Source organism: Anopheles coluzzii, chromosome X (assembly GCF_943734685.1).
Source record: "Anopheles coluzzii chromosome X, AcolN3, whole genome shotgun sequence".
Lineage (NCBI taxonomy): Eukaryota > Metazoa > Arthropoda > Insecta > Diptera > Culicidae > Anopheles > Anopheles coluzzii.
Window position 1 is genome coordinate 15,142,229 of NC_064669.1, and position 19,789 is coordinate 15,162,017.

The 19,789-nt window shown below is 38.7% G+C and overlaps 2 protein-coding genes across 4 annotated transcripts in view; both read left to right on the forward strand.

Moving 5' to 3' along the window:
• The window catches only part of LOC120959872 (uncharacterized), an 83,805-nt gene that overhangs the window by 53,745 nt on the left and 10,271 nt on the right, over positions 1-19,789 (forward strand). The gene's annotated exons all lie outside the window — the stretch shown is intronic.
• On the forward strand, positions 10,389-11,372 carry LOC120961460 (uncharacterized). The gene is made up of 2 exons (XM_040385180.2): positions 10,389-10,707; positions 10,800-11,372. The coding sequence occupies exons 1-2, from the start codon at positions 10,689-10,691 to the stop codon at positions 11,213-11,215; spliced, it is 435 nt and encodes a 144-aa protein (XP_040241114.2). The 5' UTR covers positions 10,389-10,688; the 3' UTR covers positions 11,216-11,372.

The following is a 19,789-nucleotide window of genomic DNA, read 5'->3' on the forward strand; positions in this document are numbered from 1 at the left end:
GAATCACAGTAATACCATTAAGTATGATTTGCTAGGCTATTTGAATACAATACACCATATGATTAGGATCTCAAGGTATGAAGCTAAAAAATTTGGTGCAAAATCATAAACACAAACCGATAGCTGCACCCTCATATCCTGCAAAGACAACTGCAACTGCTGGAGATAGTCAAAAGGCATTTAACAGACAACTGGACAACTATACGATATACGCATGCAGTAAGGGATAATATATTATGATCAAACTCAACTTGGGCTTATGTCGTTCCTCTTATCGTTTTTTTATTCTTTTGCAGGAAATGGAAGGAGTGGTCGCAAATCGATGGCTGAGATGGTGAGCCACATAGCAACGCGAATAGTAAACGAGCAATGTTCTGTTTTTTATTTGATAGATAAGATAGTAAATTTGATTAGGATGTGGGTGTAGAGGTATTAGTTTTTATGAAACAGGTCATTCTATATTCAACGTATTGCATTTCACATCAATTAAGAATAAGTTAATACGATATATATCCATTATTGAATTTATTATATTCAAATTCAAACTTAATTTAGCCCTTTTAGCTAGTAATAAAATTGTGTTATTCAACGAAACTAAACATTTAAAGTTTTTTATACTGAACATGTAAATGCTATTTAATTACAATAAAATGTAATTAATATTAAAAAAACCAAATGTGAAAAAGATCATGACACACATAAGTGTAATATGATGCAAATGGTAGGAGTTAATAATCATGTGGTAGAATAGAGTGAATAGAGTAGCCGGTCTCGTAGTACAGTCGTCAACTCGTACGACTTAACAACATGCCTGTCATGGGTTCAATCCCCAAATGGACCGTGCCGCCATACGTAGGACTGGCTATCCTGCTATGGGGGGAAATCATTTAGTCACTGAAAGCCAAGGCCACAAGTGGTACAGGCTGCTGGCCTTGACCGACAACGGTTGTTGAGCCAAAGAAGAAGAAGAATAGAGTGAGAGGAACAATCGCTCACTCCTTCAGCTGATGATGACAGTTTTGAAGTTAATTGGCGGCTACGTGTGTTCGTTTGGATTACTTGTTTTGTTGTTGTGCTTTCTTCTGTAGATCTATGTCTTTTCAATTTTCCCCTTCATTTTCGGAAAGTAGATATGGTTTGGTGTATTGTAAGGTAGGCTTTAACATGGACAAGATATGGTTTACTATAACTTTTTTGTATAAAACTCCTGAACAAATGAATAAAACCAGTATAATTAAACATTATTAAGACCATCATCATGTTACTATTTCCACCAGAAGGTGACCCTAACAAAATAACGAAGAAAAAATCAACATATTAATGAATAATCAGGAAGATGTTTGAATGAATGACGTTTCTTATAATGGTGATGCTGGAAAGGCGCTGGACCTCGCTGGAAACCGAAAAACACACAGTAAAATGGCCATACCATCGGCGCTGAAGGGAACTAACGACGGCGTGAAAGAAACATCGGACATGATATTGATCATGGTGTAGCCGTGTTTGTGAAAATATAAGTGAAGCAGTGAAGAGAGGAACTATATGCGATAAATAAGTTAAAAATTAGCATGTAACAGTAATAATGCGGATGAAATATGTTTATTTAAGGAATTCATGGAAACATTAGTCCATCGATTGAAACTCAAAAATAAAAAAAAGTCTAAATTTTTTTAACACAATGGATAATTTTCGAAACTAAAAATAACATGCAAAAAGACATATGAGTCGTTTAACGGTAAATCGCAATGAAAATTGGAAAAATATCGTAATATCTTTATGGACAGAGCCACATGAAAAAACGGGTCAGTTCGCTAACAGAGCTTTCAGCACCTAGGGAACGATGGTGTTTGTAATGAAAATGTATAATTTTTTTCGCTAAAACAATTTTAGGTTTAAGCGTATTTTAGGTGTTTCAGAACTGGTTACACCATAAACGTGTGAGTTTACAAATTGTATATGATATTTGATAAGTGGGTCTTTTCTATTTGGCGTAACGTCCTACGCGAACATGCCAAAAATTAAAACAAAGCTTAAATGTGTCGATACCTGTGCGTCAGATATATTCAGTAAAAAGTTGTGAAATTGCCTCATATCATAAAACAACAAATCTTTAACTGCCCATGAATAGTACATGTAGTGCATGAAGATGTTCCTATTCCGTTTGATGAAATACGAAGGCGATAATTTTCTTACACCTCACATAAATACAAAATAAAAAATATAATATAGATTATAACTTTTAGTTTTTGAACATAGACCTACAACATTATTTTATAAATATTTCAATTACAAGCAAAATTTAATGAAAAAAATAATACAATATTGTAAAAACGTATTATTTTTCCTTCAAAAAAATTATAAATGAAGATTCCATGTTTATGTTAGAAAAAAAACTTGTACATGATTGTTTTGTGCAAGCTCAATAGTTTATAGGAGAAGCTGCTAAGCTGAGAATCACATACACAAATAATAAAAAAGTATTATAACAGTACAAAACACATCTTTGCTCTGAACCTCAAGTCAGGATTTTTATTTTAGATCAGGCCATCTCTGGTAGGATCTTCACAGTATACATTCTAATACATCGATGATATTTATTGTAAAATTATATCTGTATTATTGTATTATAGCCAGGATACTCTAATAACCATTATACGTAACCTAATATGTTTTTGTGCCAAAAACTACCGCTCATCCGGATCATTTTTTGGAACATCGATCGCCACCCCCACAGCGCGTGATTCTATCACCATCCCAGATGACCGAGATCCTAGAGGCTATTCAACTGGAGTTTCCTCCCACACCGCCTCAGTTATCACCGGGGGTGGGGCTTCAATCACAATCGAATCTCAGCAACACGAACCGCTCACCACAGATCAGCCCGTTTGCCAAACGGATAGCTCACAAGTAATAGACCCATTTGTGATATATTACCAAAATGTTCGAGGCCTTCGCACCAAATACAATGAATTGCGCCTTTCTGCGAATGAATCAGGGTTTGAAATGCTTGCCCTTACTGAAACCTGGTTAAATGAATCGATTCCATCCAACATGGTCCTTGATAGTGATGCCTACAACATATACCGCTGTGATCGAAGCAGGTTAAACAACGAACGTTCGCGTGGGGGTGGTGTGCTACTTGCATGTTCCGTTCGATATCCTTCTGTGGCACTTAACATTAATCAACCCACGCTTGAAGCTTTATGTATACGTGTTTCTTTTTCTAAGTTTCGTCTTTATGTGGGGATTGTTTATGTGCCACCGTATTTGAGCAGCGACCGCAACTATTTGGAATCCCTTTCTGCTTTCATCAGTGATGCATACATGCAAATGAAACCGAATGATCATCTTATCCTTCTGGGTGACTTCAATCAACCTGCGTTAGAGTGGTCGCTTTCTACCGCAGTAAGGCCAGATTCATCTTCAGCTATAAGACATTATGTGCCACATATTTCTTCGAATACATCCAGTTCCTGCTTTTTGGATATGTTAAACCTGCATGAACTCTATCAGCTGAACGGGTTGCATAACCATTTAAATCATTATTTGGACCTGGTGCTCTCCAACTCTGCTGCAGCTGCTTGTTGTTCTGTGTATCCTGCTTCGTCACTGCTCCTGCCCCAGGATGCCCATCATCCTGCTCTAGAAATTGCGTTACCGTCTTCTTTATTTAGGGCTAGTAGGGTTATGAATGTATTACCTTCTGCTCCTAATTCATTGAGAGTTCGTTATAATTTTCGGCTCACAGACTATCGTAAACTTAATTCAATTCTATCTCGTTCCGACTGGTCTTTTTTTTATCAATGTACATCGGTCGACGAGGCTGTCCAATCGTTTAATGCTTTGTTAACCTCTGCACTCCTTTCATGTACACCTATTTTTCGTTCCCCTCCTAATCCTCCCTGGTCCAATCGTACTCTTCGCAACCTGAAAAAGGATAGAATGAAATATCTTAGGAGGTATCGTCTGAACCGATCTGCTTTCAACTTTCGTTTATTTAAGTACGCTGCCTCTGCGCATCGACTATACAACAGGGCTTGTTTTGAGGCCTATTCGAGTAGACTGCAATCGCGTTTCCGTTCTGATCCAGCATCCTTCTGGCAATTTGTTAGGATTCGAAGAGGGTGCAATACGTTACCTAATGAAATGGTACTTGATTCTCGAACTGCCTCTACGCCTGTTGAGATCTGTGAGCTATTCTCTGCACATTTTTCCCAAATGTTTGAGCCACCGGTTAGTGACCCTAACCTTATTGAGGGTGGGCTACTCTACACGCCAGAGAACTTAATTAATCTCTCCGATATTTTGGTTAGCTCTGAAACAGTTGTACAGGTGTTATTTGGGTTGAAACGTTCTTTTACTCCTGGTCCAGATGGCATTCCTGCCTCTGTTTTAATAAACTGTAAGGACGTGCTTGCTCCACACCTTGCTAAAATTTTCAACCTTTCACTTTCTCTTGGGGTTTTTCCTGCTCTTTGGAAATCCTGTTGGCTTTTTCCGGTACACAAAAAGGGATGCCGTAGCATTGTTTCTAATTATCGTGGGATAACCCAAACTTGCGCCACAGCCAAAACTTTTGAGCTATGTATCCTTCCAACCATACTTCATAGTTGTAGTTCAGCTATTAGCCCTAAACAGCATGGGTTTATGCCTGGTAGGTCTACTTCAACTAATCTCATGTCTTTTATTTCCAATATTTTTAGATCTTTTGAGGCCGGTACCCAACTTGATGCAATATACACCGACTTTCATGCTGCTTTTGATAGTTTGCCTCACTCTTTATTATTAGCTAAATTGTCTAAACTTGGTTTTGGTGATGGCATTATTAGCTGGCTGTCCTCATATTTAAGTAATCGATCATGCAGGGTTAAAACCGGGTCGTACTTATCTGAGGAGTTTTTTTGTACGTCAGGTGTCCCTCAGGGTTGTGTGCTAAGTCCACTTCTGTTTTCTTTGTTCATCAATGATGTTTGTAATGTTTTACCTCCTGATGGTCATCTCCTTTATGCGGATGATATCAAAATCTGTTTACCTGTGTCTTCTTCTTCTGATTGTCTGAGACTTCAGCATTACCTCAATGCATTTGCTCATTGGTGTTCATCCAATTTACTTCGCCTCTGTCCCGAAAAATGTTCTGTTATTTCTTTCTCTCACTCTCTTTCTCCTATTTTATTTAACTATACTCTCTCTAGCGCTTCCCTCTCTCGTGTTATGTCCATCCGTGACCTTGGTATTATACTTGACTGTCGTCTTAACTTTAAACTGCAGCTTGATGAGGTGCTACTAAAAGCAAATCGAACCCTTGGGTTTATCTTACGTTTTACCTCTATTTTTAGAGATCAAAGCATCCTAAGAATCCTTTATTGTGCTTTGGTAAGGCCTATTCTTGAATATGCAAGTATCATCTGGAATCCTCCCACTATTGATGGCTGTTCGAGAATTGAAAGCATTCAGCGCCTCTTTACCAGGATTGCCTTTCGTCGTTTGTTCGGTGCTGCCTCACTACCTCCCTATGAAACGCGATTGCAGTTATTCAATCTTCACTCCTTAAGCTTCCGCCGCCAAGTGTTTCAGGCTTGTTTTATTGGTGGCATATTACTTTCTGCTACTGATGCTCCTGATTTACTCTCGTCCATCCCGCTGTATGTTCCCTCTCGTTCTCTTCGTCCACGTGATCCTCTGTCAATTGAAACACGTCATACTCTTTATACTTTCAATGACCCTCTTCTGTCCTGTTTCAGGTTGTTTAACCACTTTTACTATCTCTTTGATTTCGACTCCTCTCTTAACTCTTTCCGTAACCGTATTTTTTCTTTTAATTCCCTTTAATTATCCTCCTTAGTTTTCTATTACTCTCTTTTTTTTGTTTTTGTTAAGTTTATGATAGTCTCTACGCTCTACTCTTGTTTTTTTTTCTTTTCTTTTTTGCTAGGTCAAGACTAGGTTAGTTAGGCTTAGTTTTTCATGAATTATTTTGTTTATTTGTTAGTATTAAATTAGTTTTAAGTCTATTATATTTAGCCTTGATGGCGGATATTGTATGAAATAAATGAAATGAAATGAAATGAAATATACGGACATTTAATTTGATTTTGTGTTTTCAAAGTGTAAATTTTGAACAATTGAATAAGGAATGTACACAGCCCATAGTTTACACATATATTATTCATAATACATATAATAGATATCATATACGGTTTGATTTACGGTTACGAAACACGATATTAGAACGAGATTAATCAAAGTACTCAACGACGAATACAAAGTTAAGATATCCTTAAAAATACGGATAAGGTACGATGAGGTCCTTCGCTTTTTCTAATAGTTATCATAGTTTTATAAAACACTTAAAACAGGCCTAACTTTACGAAAATGTTACAGAAAGATGCGCCTTTTAAAATGAGCGAAACATTTCAAAAGGCTTTGGAAAACTAGGGAATGAATTGAACCTCACGTCGAACAAATTTCGGTATGAATTACGGATTTCATAATCATAACCGAAGCTTTGAAACAAGCCTGAGGCGCAGTTCCAGCAAAAGTAACTAATGGCTATAAATGCAAGTAAGGCATACACAAAAGAAGAGATCTAATCCATCAACAATATAGGAGGAACTTATAGAATAGATTTGCTGAATATTTTAAACCCTAACTTGAATTTAGAATATTTATAGTATAAACTATACTATACTATATAGACTATAGTATTTATAGTAGAAACGATAAAAACATGAAGAATTTAATTTGAGAAATTAATTACATAAATGGTAACATGAACGTATTATCAGACGAGTTGTCATGAATAAAACAAATCTAGGAATCTTGAACTCAAAGAATTAGCATATCTACATACCCCACAACTACCTCTGTTAACGATTAAAATGTCGGATAACAATTAAAAACAATTTCGTTGTTGTCATCGTTTGAAATATTTCACAAGATTTGTTAACCTCTATGGGAGATACAATCACATTAAATGATAGAAAAAAAGAAATTCAACAATGAGCCTCGCAAAAAACACACATTACATGAAATCAAGAGAGAATTAATAGAAGGAAAATTAAATGGAATACAACTATAAAAATAGAAAAACGAAGCAATCCAAAGTAATGTCACGATACGCTTGCACTGAAGAAATAACGTATCTTAAAAGATTGGGTGTGAATCACTAGAGAATACAGCCATAATAATATTAGCAAAACTGGAATGCATACAAGCCCACAAGCTATCATAAAAATGTACCATGATTCCCCAACATATAGAAATAAAGAGAAGACGCATTTAAACTAATTGTGACATCAATTTCGCGCTATGATGAATTAAATTATTACATTGAACAATAAATGTGTATTTATTTTATGAATATATTACGATATCTGAATTATATAGAATGATATTTTACCACTTAGACGAGTTTAGTGAATCGCGTATACCTCAACAACTATTTGTTATACAAGATTTCCATGGTTTTCTGGTTGTTACTCGTAATTAGTTGGGTTCATGCTATAATTTATCCAACGTGGCACTCATATAGTTTAATACAATGGCACTATATACTATATGTACGTTGTCATTGCCTAAATCACGAAATATGCATACTGTCACAATACTATGTAACTTAAAACATGAGCCGATAAATGGCCAAACATTATTACAAGACTATTTAATGAAATGTATTATTTTATGCAGATCACCTTAATGCATATAAACAGATAAGGGTACAGAGTAGCGTTCATGAAAAGAAGAAAATCATAATTCCATGCAATTATATTTGCGTATATTTTATTTATTGAAGATAATTGCGTGGCACGCGCAGGGGTCTTTGCAATATTAAAAATAAAATAAAACTTAAGATAACCTTACTTGCTATATATTTGAATATAGACATGAACATTTAAACGTGGTAACGGTAATATTGAAGACAAAAAAGCAGTAGAACTTATTGAAAGCTTTACACATTGAAATAATTGGATCATGAGCTCCTCTATAAGTACGAGTCCGGTCTATTTTGATCAGAAAATTTGAAATGTTGCTACGCTTTGGATGATTTGGATGATTGTCGACATCAGCATACCGAACCTAAGGTATAAATATAAGCCAATTGAAATAATACTGAGAGTCACGTTATAGCATTTGAATTGTATTAGGAAAGTAAACCCAATTTCAAACGTGGACAACTTAAAGGTCGCGTGCTACTCATTGTACTGTACAAACCGCAATTACTAGTGAAAAAAATATGCATGGACAATATTAGCAAAAGATGTACAAGTCATATAAAAAGAGGTGAAGAGCTTAAAAATAGGTAACATACATAAGCAGGATTCAACGTTCACAACACATTGTACAAAATTGTCCAACGTAGCAATATGTGATACTCATAGGAAATTGCGAGCACATGTATCGTATCTTGCAAAGTAACAATTTGCATATTCTACAGGGGATATGATAGGATTAAGCAGATTCAAGGTAAGCTGTAGTGTGAGGTTCTCTGAAAAATCTATTCTTAGTTTATAAGCTTAAGTTCAAATTGATCTGGAACTTTAAGATATGGAATAAAACACACACGCAAAACAATCATTGTGTTGTATGCATTTTACTCTATGCATCACAATTATTCAAGCCCAAAATGGACCGTGCCCCCATACATAGGACTGTCTATCCAGCTATAGCAATCAATAAGTCAAGCCCACTAGTTGTAAAGGCAAGCCCTGAATGACAACGGTTGATGTGCCAAAGAAGAATATCACAATTATTCACGTGTCATGTGCTAGGAAAAGCGTTGATGATAGTTCGTGTCCTATTCTAGGAATCTATATATTTGTTCATATTAGTTTCATTTGAAATTGCCATAGGCTGCTGATATCCACATAATTATAGTAGTACAGTAGGTGATCGCTAACTGGATGTGTTTTGACTGGAGTGTTTTTTAACCGGACGTTCGCTAACTGGAGTGATTCTCAGTTAAAGAACACTTAAACGTCAAAACATGAAACATCCGGAAACTCACGAAGAAACATTTGTCGCAAATGTGCATTTATCACAAAAATTTAGGGTCTTTTGCCATAATTTCATTAGGATACTCATGGTTTTGTTTACGCTGCCATGGATCATATGATAACACAATTATTATTTTTTTGTCATGATTTTTGTGAAATATTATTGATTTATTGCTTGCCCCTAATTGTCCTTTTACCATATTTTCGCGTTTCTGAGTGTTTTACCATAGTTCCATTATAAGTAAATACATAGTGGTTCTAAAGTGGTTCTAGTCACAAAATCAGTAAAATAGGCAAATCTATATTTTTCAAGGATATTTTCGACGGATTGTATTGTTTTCACTAAAATATGCAACAGAAATGAGCTTCCTGTAAGTAATTTCAAGTAAGTAAGTAATACCGAGTAAAGGCCAAAGCTCGCATATCTAGATGAGTGAAATCGAGCCGTTTCCGGTGCGGGTTGACTAAAGTTGTTAAACAGTACTTTACCCATTTTTTCGTCAATCAAACTAATACATTTTTTTAGAACAAGCTGCGGAAGAATTCAATATTATGGAGGTAATCCACGCTATTCGTATAAAAACAGCTTTTAAACTAAGTAAAAATATAAATTATCATATTCATACTTAAAATCCACTTACCATATTCATTCTTAAAATCCACTAAAACACATCTTTAACAATATTAATTGCATCATTATTGCTACATTTACCTTACTGTAAAATATATAGCGTTGTGATAATATCAGCAATATGGTCAGATCGTTCATTGTAAAGAAATGTTTTTTATAATTCATGCTAGTTTAGTATTTACTGTTGTTTATGCTCCAGTGAACCAGAAAATACCAAAACTTGGCTCATCGAATGCTTGAATTCCGTTTCAAATGAAGCAGACATCAGCAGAAATTTAAATGACAGGCAGGCTTTAATCTTATCGTTCTTTTGACATGTTCAACTTTAAAGAAAGCTTATCTTCACCAGAAAAAAGAAAGCAATGTTATTTAAAAGAAACTTGCTGTGAAACAGGGTGTTTTTTCTTATCCCTGAAATTGATTCAAATTGAGTTGATTGAGAAGGAATTGAGCGAACAAAGTGTTGATTTTTTAAAAATAGGCGGAAGCAAAACTAATGCATTAGCATTATTTTATATTTAAAGATAACCCACTTACTGCGATAAAAAATAAGTCATACACCCCGGCACGAAAGTCGTGAGCCTCGTGAGTATCGTTTTTCTGCTTCAATGCGAGAAATCTGATCTTTTGGAGAAAGACGATGGATGCAAAGCATCTCTTTCTCTTTCGCTCTCTTTCTATCTCTGTTTGTCATGCTTTCCGTTTAAGACTGGGCTATGGAGTTAAACAACCTAGAATAATAATGCTTCCATTGTCTGCCCAATCCTGGTATACATCGTAGCAGCTGCGACGATGATGTCTTCTGGCGTGTATCGTTAGTAGGCTTTGGAAGGCGTTCGCATACGAGCATTAGTCAGCATCGAGTTTTATGTGTCTGCATGCGTAAGTGCACCGTTTCTCTGGTCGAGCCGACGAGTCGCTTCGAGCAGTTGCTTCGGCGAGGGCTTTGCCTTGAACCTTGCGATCGGGTGAATTCGTCGACCAGCTATTGAACACAACGAAACGCCACCGTGTCGCTTAACATTCGCTTTAAATCACTCCTGCATCTTGTACGCAAAACATCGATGGAGCACCCGAATCAAGGTAGGCAATGGGCTCACTGCTGGCACTGGCAGATGGTAAATAATATAATATCTAATTGTGATTGCCCCTGTGTGCACTTGTACACATACTAGAGCCTACGAAGCAAATGCAAGGCGAGTTCATCGAATGGAAGCCCTCCGAGCCGGGCGAGTGGCAGTTTTTATTCTTCGAGGACCAGGAGCTCAAACTTTCTCTGGACTCAGAAGAGGAGGGACAGGAAGCGATGCCATACAGCATGAAAGAACCGCCCTATCTGTTGAACGATGTTTTGCGATGCGCTTGCTGCCACCAGTGCCAATTCCAGTGTTACGAGAACGATCTGCTGCTGACCTGCCAGTCGCATCCACGGTTGATTTGCTGGATGTGTGAAAAAGCGCCGGCCACACCGCCCAACACACTTCAAACGACGGCCGTGGCCGACTTTACGGATTCAGATAGCCTAACAGACACGAGCGAGCTTATCGAAACGGACGACAACGGAGAAGATTCACGGTTGATAGAAGGGTAGTTTTTTTTTTAAATAATTTTCAAGTTATTCACGAGCAACAGTTCGCACTACATCTTCCTTTGATGTGGCGCACCGTCGTCCTTATTAGCTAATAATGGATATATTTATATCTGTATATAAAAACAAATTCATAATGTATTATAATAAATAAAAAACTTTTGCTTTTTAATATAAAATAATTGTGCTTTCTACGATAGCCTTATATTACTTTAAAAAAAACTGTTGTACGTTGTTAACATGATCGCTATTACCATTTCATCAATGAAAAATCTTGATGAAATCAAATCCATACACATCATAAAACTGTTGCAGTCCCGATTTGTTGATACAAAATCGTAAGTCTTTCGGCAATACAAAACAAGGCGATAATCGGAGAACCAGTCTCTTGCATCGCATGACTCACTCTACACAGGTATTTTGCATGGGGAGCGGGTTGAAAATTTTTTACTCTTGGCATCACATTCTCCAGCTGATTTTCCGCTGCAATCGGAGCTATTCTCGGGTCGGCTGGAAAGCTGTGATTCTGCATACTCCGCAACAAACCGGTCCCTCCGTTTCACATGGTTTCGTTTGGATCCTTTCACGTTCTCCTCTTGGGTCGCGACGTCCAACCGACCGGCCCCCTGCGAGATGTAATCGAGCAGCTAATTCCATGTCATAAATTGTGTCCCATGACGCATGCCTAGTCGAACGAGTCATGGTCACACAGCCACCAGTGTGCAAGCACCTTTGATTTTTACATAACATTTTTCATTTCAGTTACGCTTTTTGTGTACAGCTGATGATGTCCGACAATAGATCTAAAGAATTAATTTTAAACCTCCATCATTTTCGAGATTTAATAGTTGATAACGTGCTTTAAGTTTAACTAGAGTCGTCAGCTATTCCTCTTTTTGCTTTTTTAGTCTTTTTGCCATCCTGTTCATGATTTCCTGATTTCTCTGATTTTGTCTGAGCTCGATGTATTTGTGTACAAAGTTTCGAAGATAGCTATCAGAAATATGATTATGAAGCTGAAATGTGATCAGTGCCAGACAATTGCGCGAGCTACTCATAGATGACGCTGTTTAACGCAAACAGGAAGATCGCCCTTTAGTCGCGTTGGTTTTACGACCACTGCACCTCAGCCCTATCTTTTCTCATATTACTCATGCATATTTGTGTGAGACTGTGTGCGAAAGCCATGCAATCGTGTCGAGGAGATAAATGGTGTTATTTTGATCGCCGCTACATTCGATGCGTTTAGATGGAGCTTTTTTTACATCTCTTCTTAAACTCAATGTGAGTGTGTACGTACAGATCTTCCGCTGTCCGTGAACTATCCGCGTGAAAAAATGAACATACTGCTGACTTATTCGTTGTTGTATGTCTTTGTTTGGCGTCACTTTGAACCGATTGGCTTCGCATGTCACTTGCATATTATCTGCAATCTATTTCCTAGCATCTTTTGTGCTGGGCTTTTCCTCCAACCAATTTCCCGTAGAGTTCCGACCTCGCTTGTCCCACGGTATCCATCGCGCCGAAGTGCCAACACATCGAACGAAAAAGGGCGTACCCTCGCAAACCGATTACGATACGACTCACCATTGCAAGCTACGCAGCACTCTGGCGTACAAAGTTGCAGACCATGGCTATGGTCTGGCTCATGGCAATAACAACGAGTTAATTAAACAAGAAACTGGCCAATCGCTAAGCGCTGCACGAAATCCCATAAGCGCTTATACACCTACGCGTTCTCTGAAGCGTGCATTCGTCCCGTCGTATCATATTCACCTGATTAAGCTGTTGCATAAGAGCGTGAATGTGTGCACAATCACGACCAACACAATTGGCGATTAGATGGAAGAAGAGAACACCTGCAGTGCATTGGCTACACAGCAAATTTTATCATCATGCTTCAGTAAAGTTTTGTACTGAAACGGTTCAGTTATAGAATATTTTACTGATTTTCAGCATAAATTTATTTTTTTTTTGTTTTGCTGATTTTCAGTAACGCAATTTACTGAATGCATTTCAGTAATACACATTTTACTAAAAATCAGTAAAATCAGTGTCAAATTGGTCGTTTCACTGAATATCAGTAAAACAAATGACTGAAAATGCAGCTATTCATGCTGTCAAATCGACCTGTCAGTCAAAACATCAAAACAAAACAACGCGGTGCGCTCGTGATGTGTAAAAAGCCAGCCGTGTTGGCGTGTATAATGTTGGCTACAATTCACTGTGCTTGCTGAAATTTGGTGGAGTCTATGAGCGCTTACTGAACCATCAACACTTGTTGCGACAAAATATTAAACTGTATAAAACAAAAAACAAACATTTATCCAAATGAAAAGAGGGACTGGCAATCTTTGCGCATCAATAATAAGTCAATTTTAAATAAATATTTCATTTTTTAATCACTACTAACTACTGAAAAATCAGTAATATCATAATGGCTTTACTGCGATTTCAGTAAACGAGCTGTCATTTTAATGAGCATCAGTAAACATTTAAAACAACATTCAGTAAACAACATTCTTTTTATTGAAAAGATTACTGAAACTTCAGCCCAAAAAAAATCAGTAAAATTTTACCGAAGCTCAATAAAAAAAACATATGTATATAATTTATAAAAACCAAAATAATAAAAAATAAGATAAATAAGCTTATGTTGTGCTTGACTTTTGCAACCAATACTTCTTTTTCTTTTTTATTGAATACCTCATCTACACCCCTAAATGCCCATAAATTAGAGTATCATTCAAAAACCAAAATTTGCTTTGACCCACATATTTTCAAGTTATATTTTGAGCCGGTCTCGTAGTACAGTCGTCAACTCGTACTACTTAACAACATGCCCGTCATGGGTTCGATCCCCAAATAGACCGTGCTACCATACGTAGGATTGACTATCCTGCTATGGGGGGAAATCAATTAGTCACTGAAAGCCAAAGCCCACTAGTGGTACAGGCAGGCCTTGACCGACAACGGTTGTTGAGCCAAAGAAGAAGAAGAAGAAGAAGAAGATTTTGAAATTTTTAATCATCTATAGTAGGCTTATTCTATTCTGAAATCTATACGATTTGCGTCGAGAAAATTAACTTCAAAGTTAACTTTTCCATACAAATGAACCTACAAAATTCATCAACTCGTCGACGAGACGACTTGATTATACAAATAAAGTAAGCCTGATAAACTTATTTATCATTTTTTAATTCTTTTTGCAAAGTATCAAGTACTCCTTGGCTTTTATAAATTGTATAATTGGCTACTCAGGAAATATAGCTGGTTATTATGAATCATAGCCATTGCACTGCAGGTGTTCTCTTCTTCCATCTAATCGCCAATTGTGTTGGTCGTGATTGTGCACACATTCACGCTCTTATGCAACAGCTTAATCAGGTGAATATGATACGACGGGACGAATGCACGCTTCAGAGAACGCGTAGGTGTATAAGCGCTTATGGGATTTCGTGCAGCGCTTAGCGATTGGCCAGTTTCTTGTTTAATTAACTCGTTGTTATTGCCATGAGCCAGACCATAGCCATGGTCTGCAACTTTGTACGCCAGAGTGCTGCGTAGCTTGCAATGGTGAGTCGTATCGTAATCGGTTTGCGAGGGTACGCCCTTTTTCGTTCGATGTGTTGGCACTTCGGCGCGATGGATACCGTGGGACAAGCGAGGTCGGAACTCTACGGGAAATTGGTTGGAGGAAAAGCCCAGCACAAAAGATGCTAGGAAATAGATTGCAGATAAGATGCAAGTGACATGCGAAGCCAATCGGTTCAAAGTGACGCCAAACAAAGACATACAACAACGAATAAGTCAGCAGTATGTTCATTTTTTCACGCGGATAGTTCACGGACAGCGGAAGATCTGTACGTACACACTCACATTGAGTTTAAGAAGAGATGTAAAAAAAGCTCCATCTAAACGCATCGAATGTAGCGGCGATCAAAATAACACCATTTATCTCCTCGACACGATTGCATGGCTTCCGCACACAGTCTCACACAAATATGCATGAGTAATATGAGAAAAGATAGGGCTGAGGTGCAGTGGTCGTAAAACCAACGCGACTAAAGGGCGATCTTCCTGTTTGCGTTAAACAGCGTCATCTATGAGTAGCTCGCGCAATTGTCTGGCACTGATCACATTTCAGCTTCATAATCATATTTCTGATAGCTATCTTCGAAACTTTGTACACAAATACATCGAGCTCAGACAAAATCAGAGAAATCAGGAAATCATGAACAGGATGGCAAAAAGACTAAAAAAGCAAAAAGAGGAATAGCTGACGACTCTAGTTAAACTTAAAGCACGTTATCAACTATTAAATCTCGAAAATGATGGAGGTTTAAAATTAATTCTTTAGATCTATTGTCGGACATCATCAGCTGTACACAAAAAGCGTAACTGAAATGAAAAATGTTATGTAAAAATCAAAGGTGCTTGCACACTGGTGGCTGTGTGACCATGACTCGTTCGACTAGGCATGCGTCATGGGACACAATTTATGACATGGAATTAGCTGCTCGATTACATCTCGCAGGGGGCCGGTCGGTTGGACGTCGCGACCCCCATCGTTTTGCTTTTGGCTTTTTTCTTGTCTGAACCAGTTTACGAAAATGCTAGATTTTTCGCTCGAGTGTAATATTTTTCATTGGTCTAAAATACAACATGCTCCCGAGTTCGAGAGATAGAAGTGTCAAATTGTGTATGATGGCTCATGCAGTGGCGGATTTAGGGTACCGGGAGCTCTAGGCGATCCGACGAATGTTGGCCCCCTGTAGATGATGAGCGGGGGAGAGGGGGTGGAGGCCAACCTTCGTCGGATCGCCTAGAGCTCCCGGTACCCTAAATCCGCCATTGTATGAACCATCATACACAATTTGACTGGTGGTGATCGGGGCCCTACCGACCATTGATGCTGCATGATTGGAGGGTGTGAAGGAAAATTTATGACAAATCGGCAATCTATGTTTTTTTTTTGCAAACGTTTAGTAATTACTTACCCCCGAGCATCTAGGTACAGACTAACAAGCATTCTCGTATTAATCAGACTGCGAATACCAGAGATAACAGGAGCAGATTGCTCAAAAACAAACAGTTATACATCTATCAGAGTACCATTACTTACTCCTGTAATTGTGTCTTTTTCAAAAAATTCTGCGATTTGCATTCCGAAACCATTGACAGCTAACAAATTATTACAAATTATTATTATTAACAAATTATTAGTAGACAAATTATTGAAATCACTTCAGCCAAGTTTCCGAACATGGACGCTGGTTTTGCTAATCTAATACGAAGGAAGCATAGGTGCTGTACACTTGATAGAAAGCGATATGTAACAAAAGCCAGTCGTTGTAGTGGCCATGCGAAAGCATGGGTGTACAATTTATTTTTCTGGTTTTATTTTTAGCATCAATGACGCTTGCAGCAGCGAGTACATAAAGAGGACAATTTTATGACATTGAAACTAGTTTCAAGGGATGGATGTATGGCCCAAGTGAAGCTATTGCTGCTGCTAAGGTAGAGATTTGCTAGCGTCCCAACATCCGCTCCCAGCAGTGCGAGTGAACCAAAACCTGTATGGGAGGGTAGTAGTAGGGCAGTTAGTTGTTGACATATCTGGACACATCACAGCTAGTAGCGTTACACCGGCACTTACATTTCTCTTTCGCACTACGATCGGGCACGTTCCAACGCGACCAGAGCACTTGCACTTGTTACATACAGCACGCAAAGGTCGCTCGCAAAAATCACAGCGACTTTTGGGCGACACAAAAACTGCAAAAGAGAGACACGGGATGGGGGCCAGTTAGCAAAATGCACCACAAAAGCATACGACACTGCACCACAATGCGGGCATTAAATTCTCACTTGTCCAGTATGCTTTCTGCATCGTGCTGCGATCGGCCGAGTGTGGGATGAATGAAATCGTGTTGCCACAACACAGGAACAAAAACACAGTCAAACAAAACTAATCCGTGACACGCACCGTAGGGCCCGATGGTTGAATGTGGAATGAATTAGCGCTCACGAGCGCAGGTCCAGTTCGACACAAGGGTCAAATTGGGAGTGCCTGAGGCGATGACAGCTTGTGTGCGTGAAACTTCATATAGAATAGCTTGAGAAAGAGAGATAGCGAAAGGGTTACAGGAATAGAGAGAGAGAGAGAGAGAGAGAGAGAGAGAGAGAGAGAGAGAGAGAGAGAGAGAGAGAGAAAAAGATATAGTGAGAGAGAGAGAAAGAATATCCGTACGAAACACACAAACGGAACGATATTGATGTGCCTGTTGCGCGTATATCTTTTTGGTAACTGGTATAAAGGAAGGAACTGATAGATTTCCCGTGATTTGAACATGTCACTCTTGCGATTTCGCAAATTCGCGGAAATTCGCGTCCATAAAATGGGATGGCAATAATTTTTTCATTCATCATCGTGTCATTGCATCACAATCAAGCGAGGACAAGGCAACCGATGGGTGAAAGTCAGCCCCACACATTCAGCCTGGACAATCAATGGATGAATTTGCAATCAATGGATGCTTTTACTCATTTGCTTGCCTCTTCTTCTTAGTGAAAGGTGTATTGTTATGTCTAAACGTATTTTATTTTCTATGCACCTGTCCAACCCTTCCCGAGTTTATCACCGGAGCTCTTAGCCCTCATACGTAGGCCTGACTATCCTGCTATGGGTAATGAACAAATCACATACATCCAAGCCCATTAGCCCAGTGCAGGCATCCCTTTACCGACAACGGCTGTTGTGCCAATGAAGCAGAAGAAGCTTTTAGTATTGTTATGTCAAGTCGGCAAATGTCAATTTGAGTTGAAGCACTTTACCTTCTTATTTCCATACAGCTTAGCGGTGGCGGATTAAGACGAGAGGAGGCCCTAAACGGTCATGCGAATGAACATAGTTCGAACAATGCGGCCGCTTAGTTCGCTTAGGGCTTAATCCGCCCCTGCACCTTGGCCTTAGGTCTCACTATTATACTGCAAATATTAATTGCATCCACAATATCCTCTCTTTCCAATCACCTGGCGTCATTGTTACTGCTTCGTGCCCCCACACCCCAGAGACATCGGTTGGAAGGGATGTAGTGGGTTGGAAGTATTGAGAGAATATACCGCGTGGCAGAGAATGAGTACTACAGAGTGTATGTGTGTGTGAGAGGGAGAGAGAGAAAGAGAGAGAGAGAGATAGAGAAAAAGAGAAAGAAAGAGGATGAGTGTATGTGTATGTGTGTGTGTTTGTTCGAGAGAGTGTATCGAGACGTACAAACTTCTGAGAAGATGCCGCTCCAGTGGACGAGTTCCAGTGGAGCAGAGACAACGCTTTTTTCGCCCCATGCTGACGACGTGTTAGACGTGAGCCGTACGCGTTGCTTGCTTATTCCTTAGTGTATGTGTGCGTGTGTGTGGAAGTATTACGGTACAAATTTTGGCGAAAATTCGATCAGTACCGATACAGAACAACTGTGCAGACAAAATGGGCAATCCCAACGCTGGACCGTGCGGTATGCGCTTGGCCCAAGGCGATGGTAAATATTTTTTATTAGCGATAGGAGCGCAGCTCACTCTTCTCTATTGTACGTTTTATTTTTGCTTTGGTTAATTTCTGCTTTCCTCTACAGCAGCCCTTCGCAGACTGCTAGGGCTGTGCATTTTCTGCCATGACGTCGTTATCTTCGCGTGCAGGATGTGCGTTCAATATAATGGACCTTCAATGCGTATATGCCCCTGCGACGTGTTGCATGACGGGGTAGGTAAAGAAGGGAGGGTGTCCATACTAGAGCGATAACCAACTATCACCTCCATCACCACCATAACACAGCACAAATAATTTGGTTTTTCTATTTTTACAAATACAGGAGCGATTCCATGTGCATTGTGCGCAGCGTGCGCGAGCTATATTTTTTTGAGACGACGGCAGCAGGATTTTTGGCAGCGGGATGGAAGTTCGGCAAAGTAAAAAACAACATACATATGCACTAACCAAACCCGAACTACAGCAGAGTGCGAGAAAGTACACCAAAAAGAGATACGCGCAACAGGCACATCAATATCGTTCCGTTTGTGTGTTTCGTACGGATATTTCTAGCGTTCGACAGTAAGGAGTTCTTTCGACACTCAATAGTTCTACGCTGGCCGAACCTTCTAACATATCCCATGCAAATTGCTTGATGCTGAATTTAATTGAAAACAAGCAATTGTTTACGAATAAACTGATACTACCAGAAACCAGCACTAGTCTTTTCTTCGATGCTTCAGTTTCATTAACCTGGTAGACGAACGATTTGGGAAACATTTCATGTAAACGCTTTGTACTTTGATGCTCTTCTGTAAAGCTTTCGTAATCGCCTCGGCTTGATTGATGGCAAAAGTGGGGAACGTTTCTGAGCAGACAACAGCAATAGTGAATGGTAGGTCTGGTAGTAAAAAAAAAATAAAAATAAAATAAAAAACAACTCATCCGGAGTAGCTCCAATGACATCTATTATTCAGCTTTATTGATAGCGCGTCTGCAAACTTGTTATTAATAGCAGTTCTTCAATTCTTCAGTTTAATGGTATTTCTCCC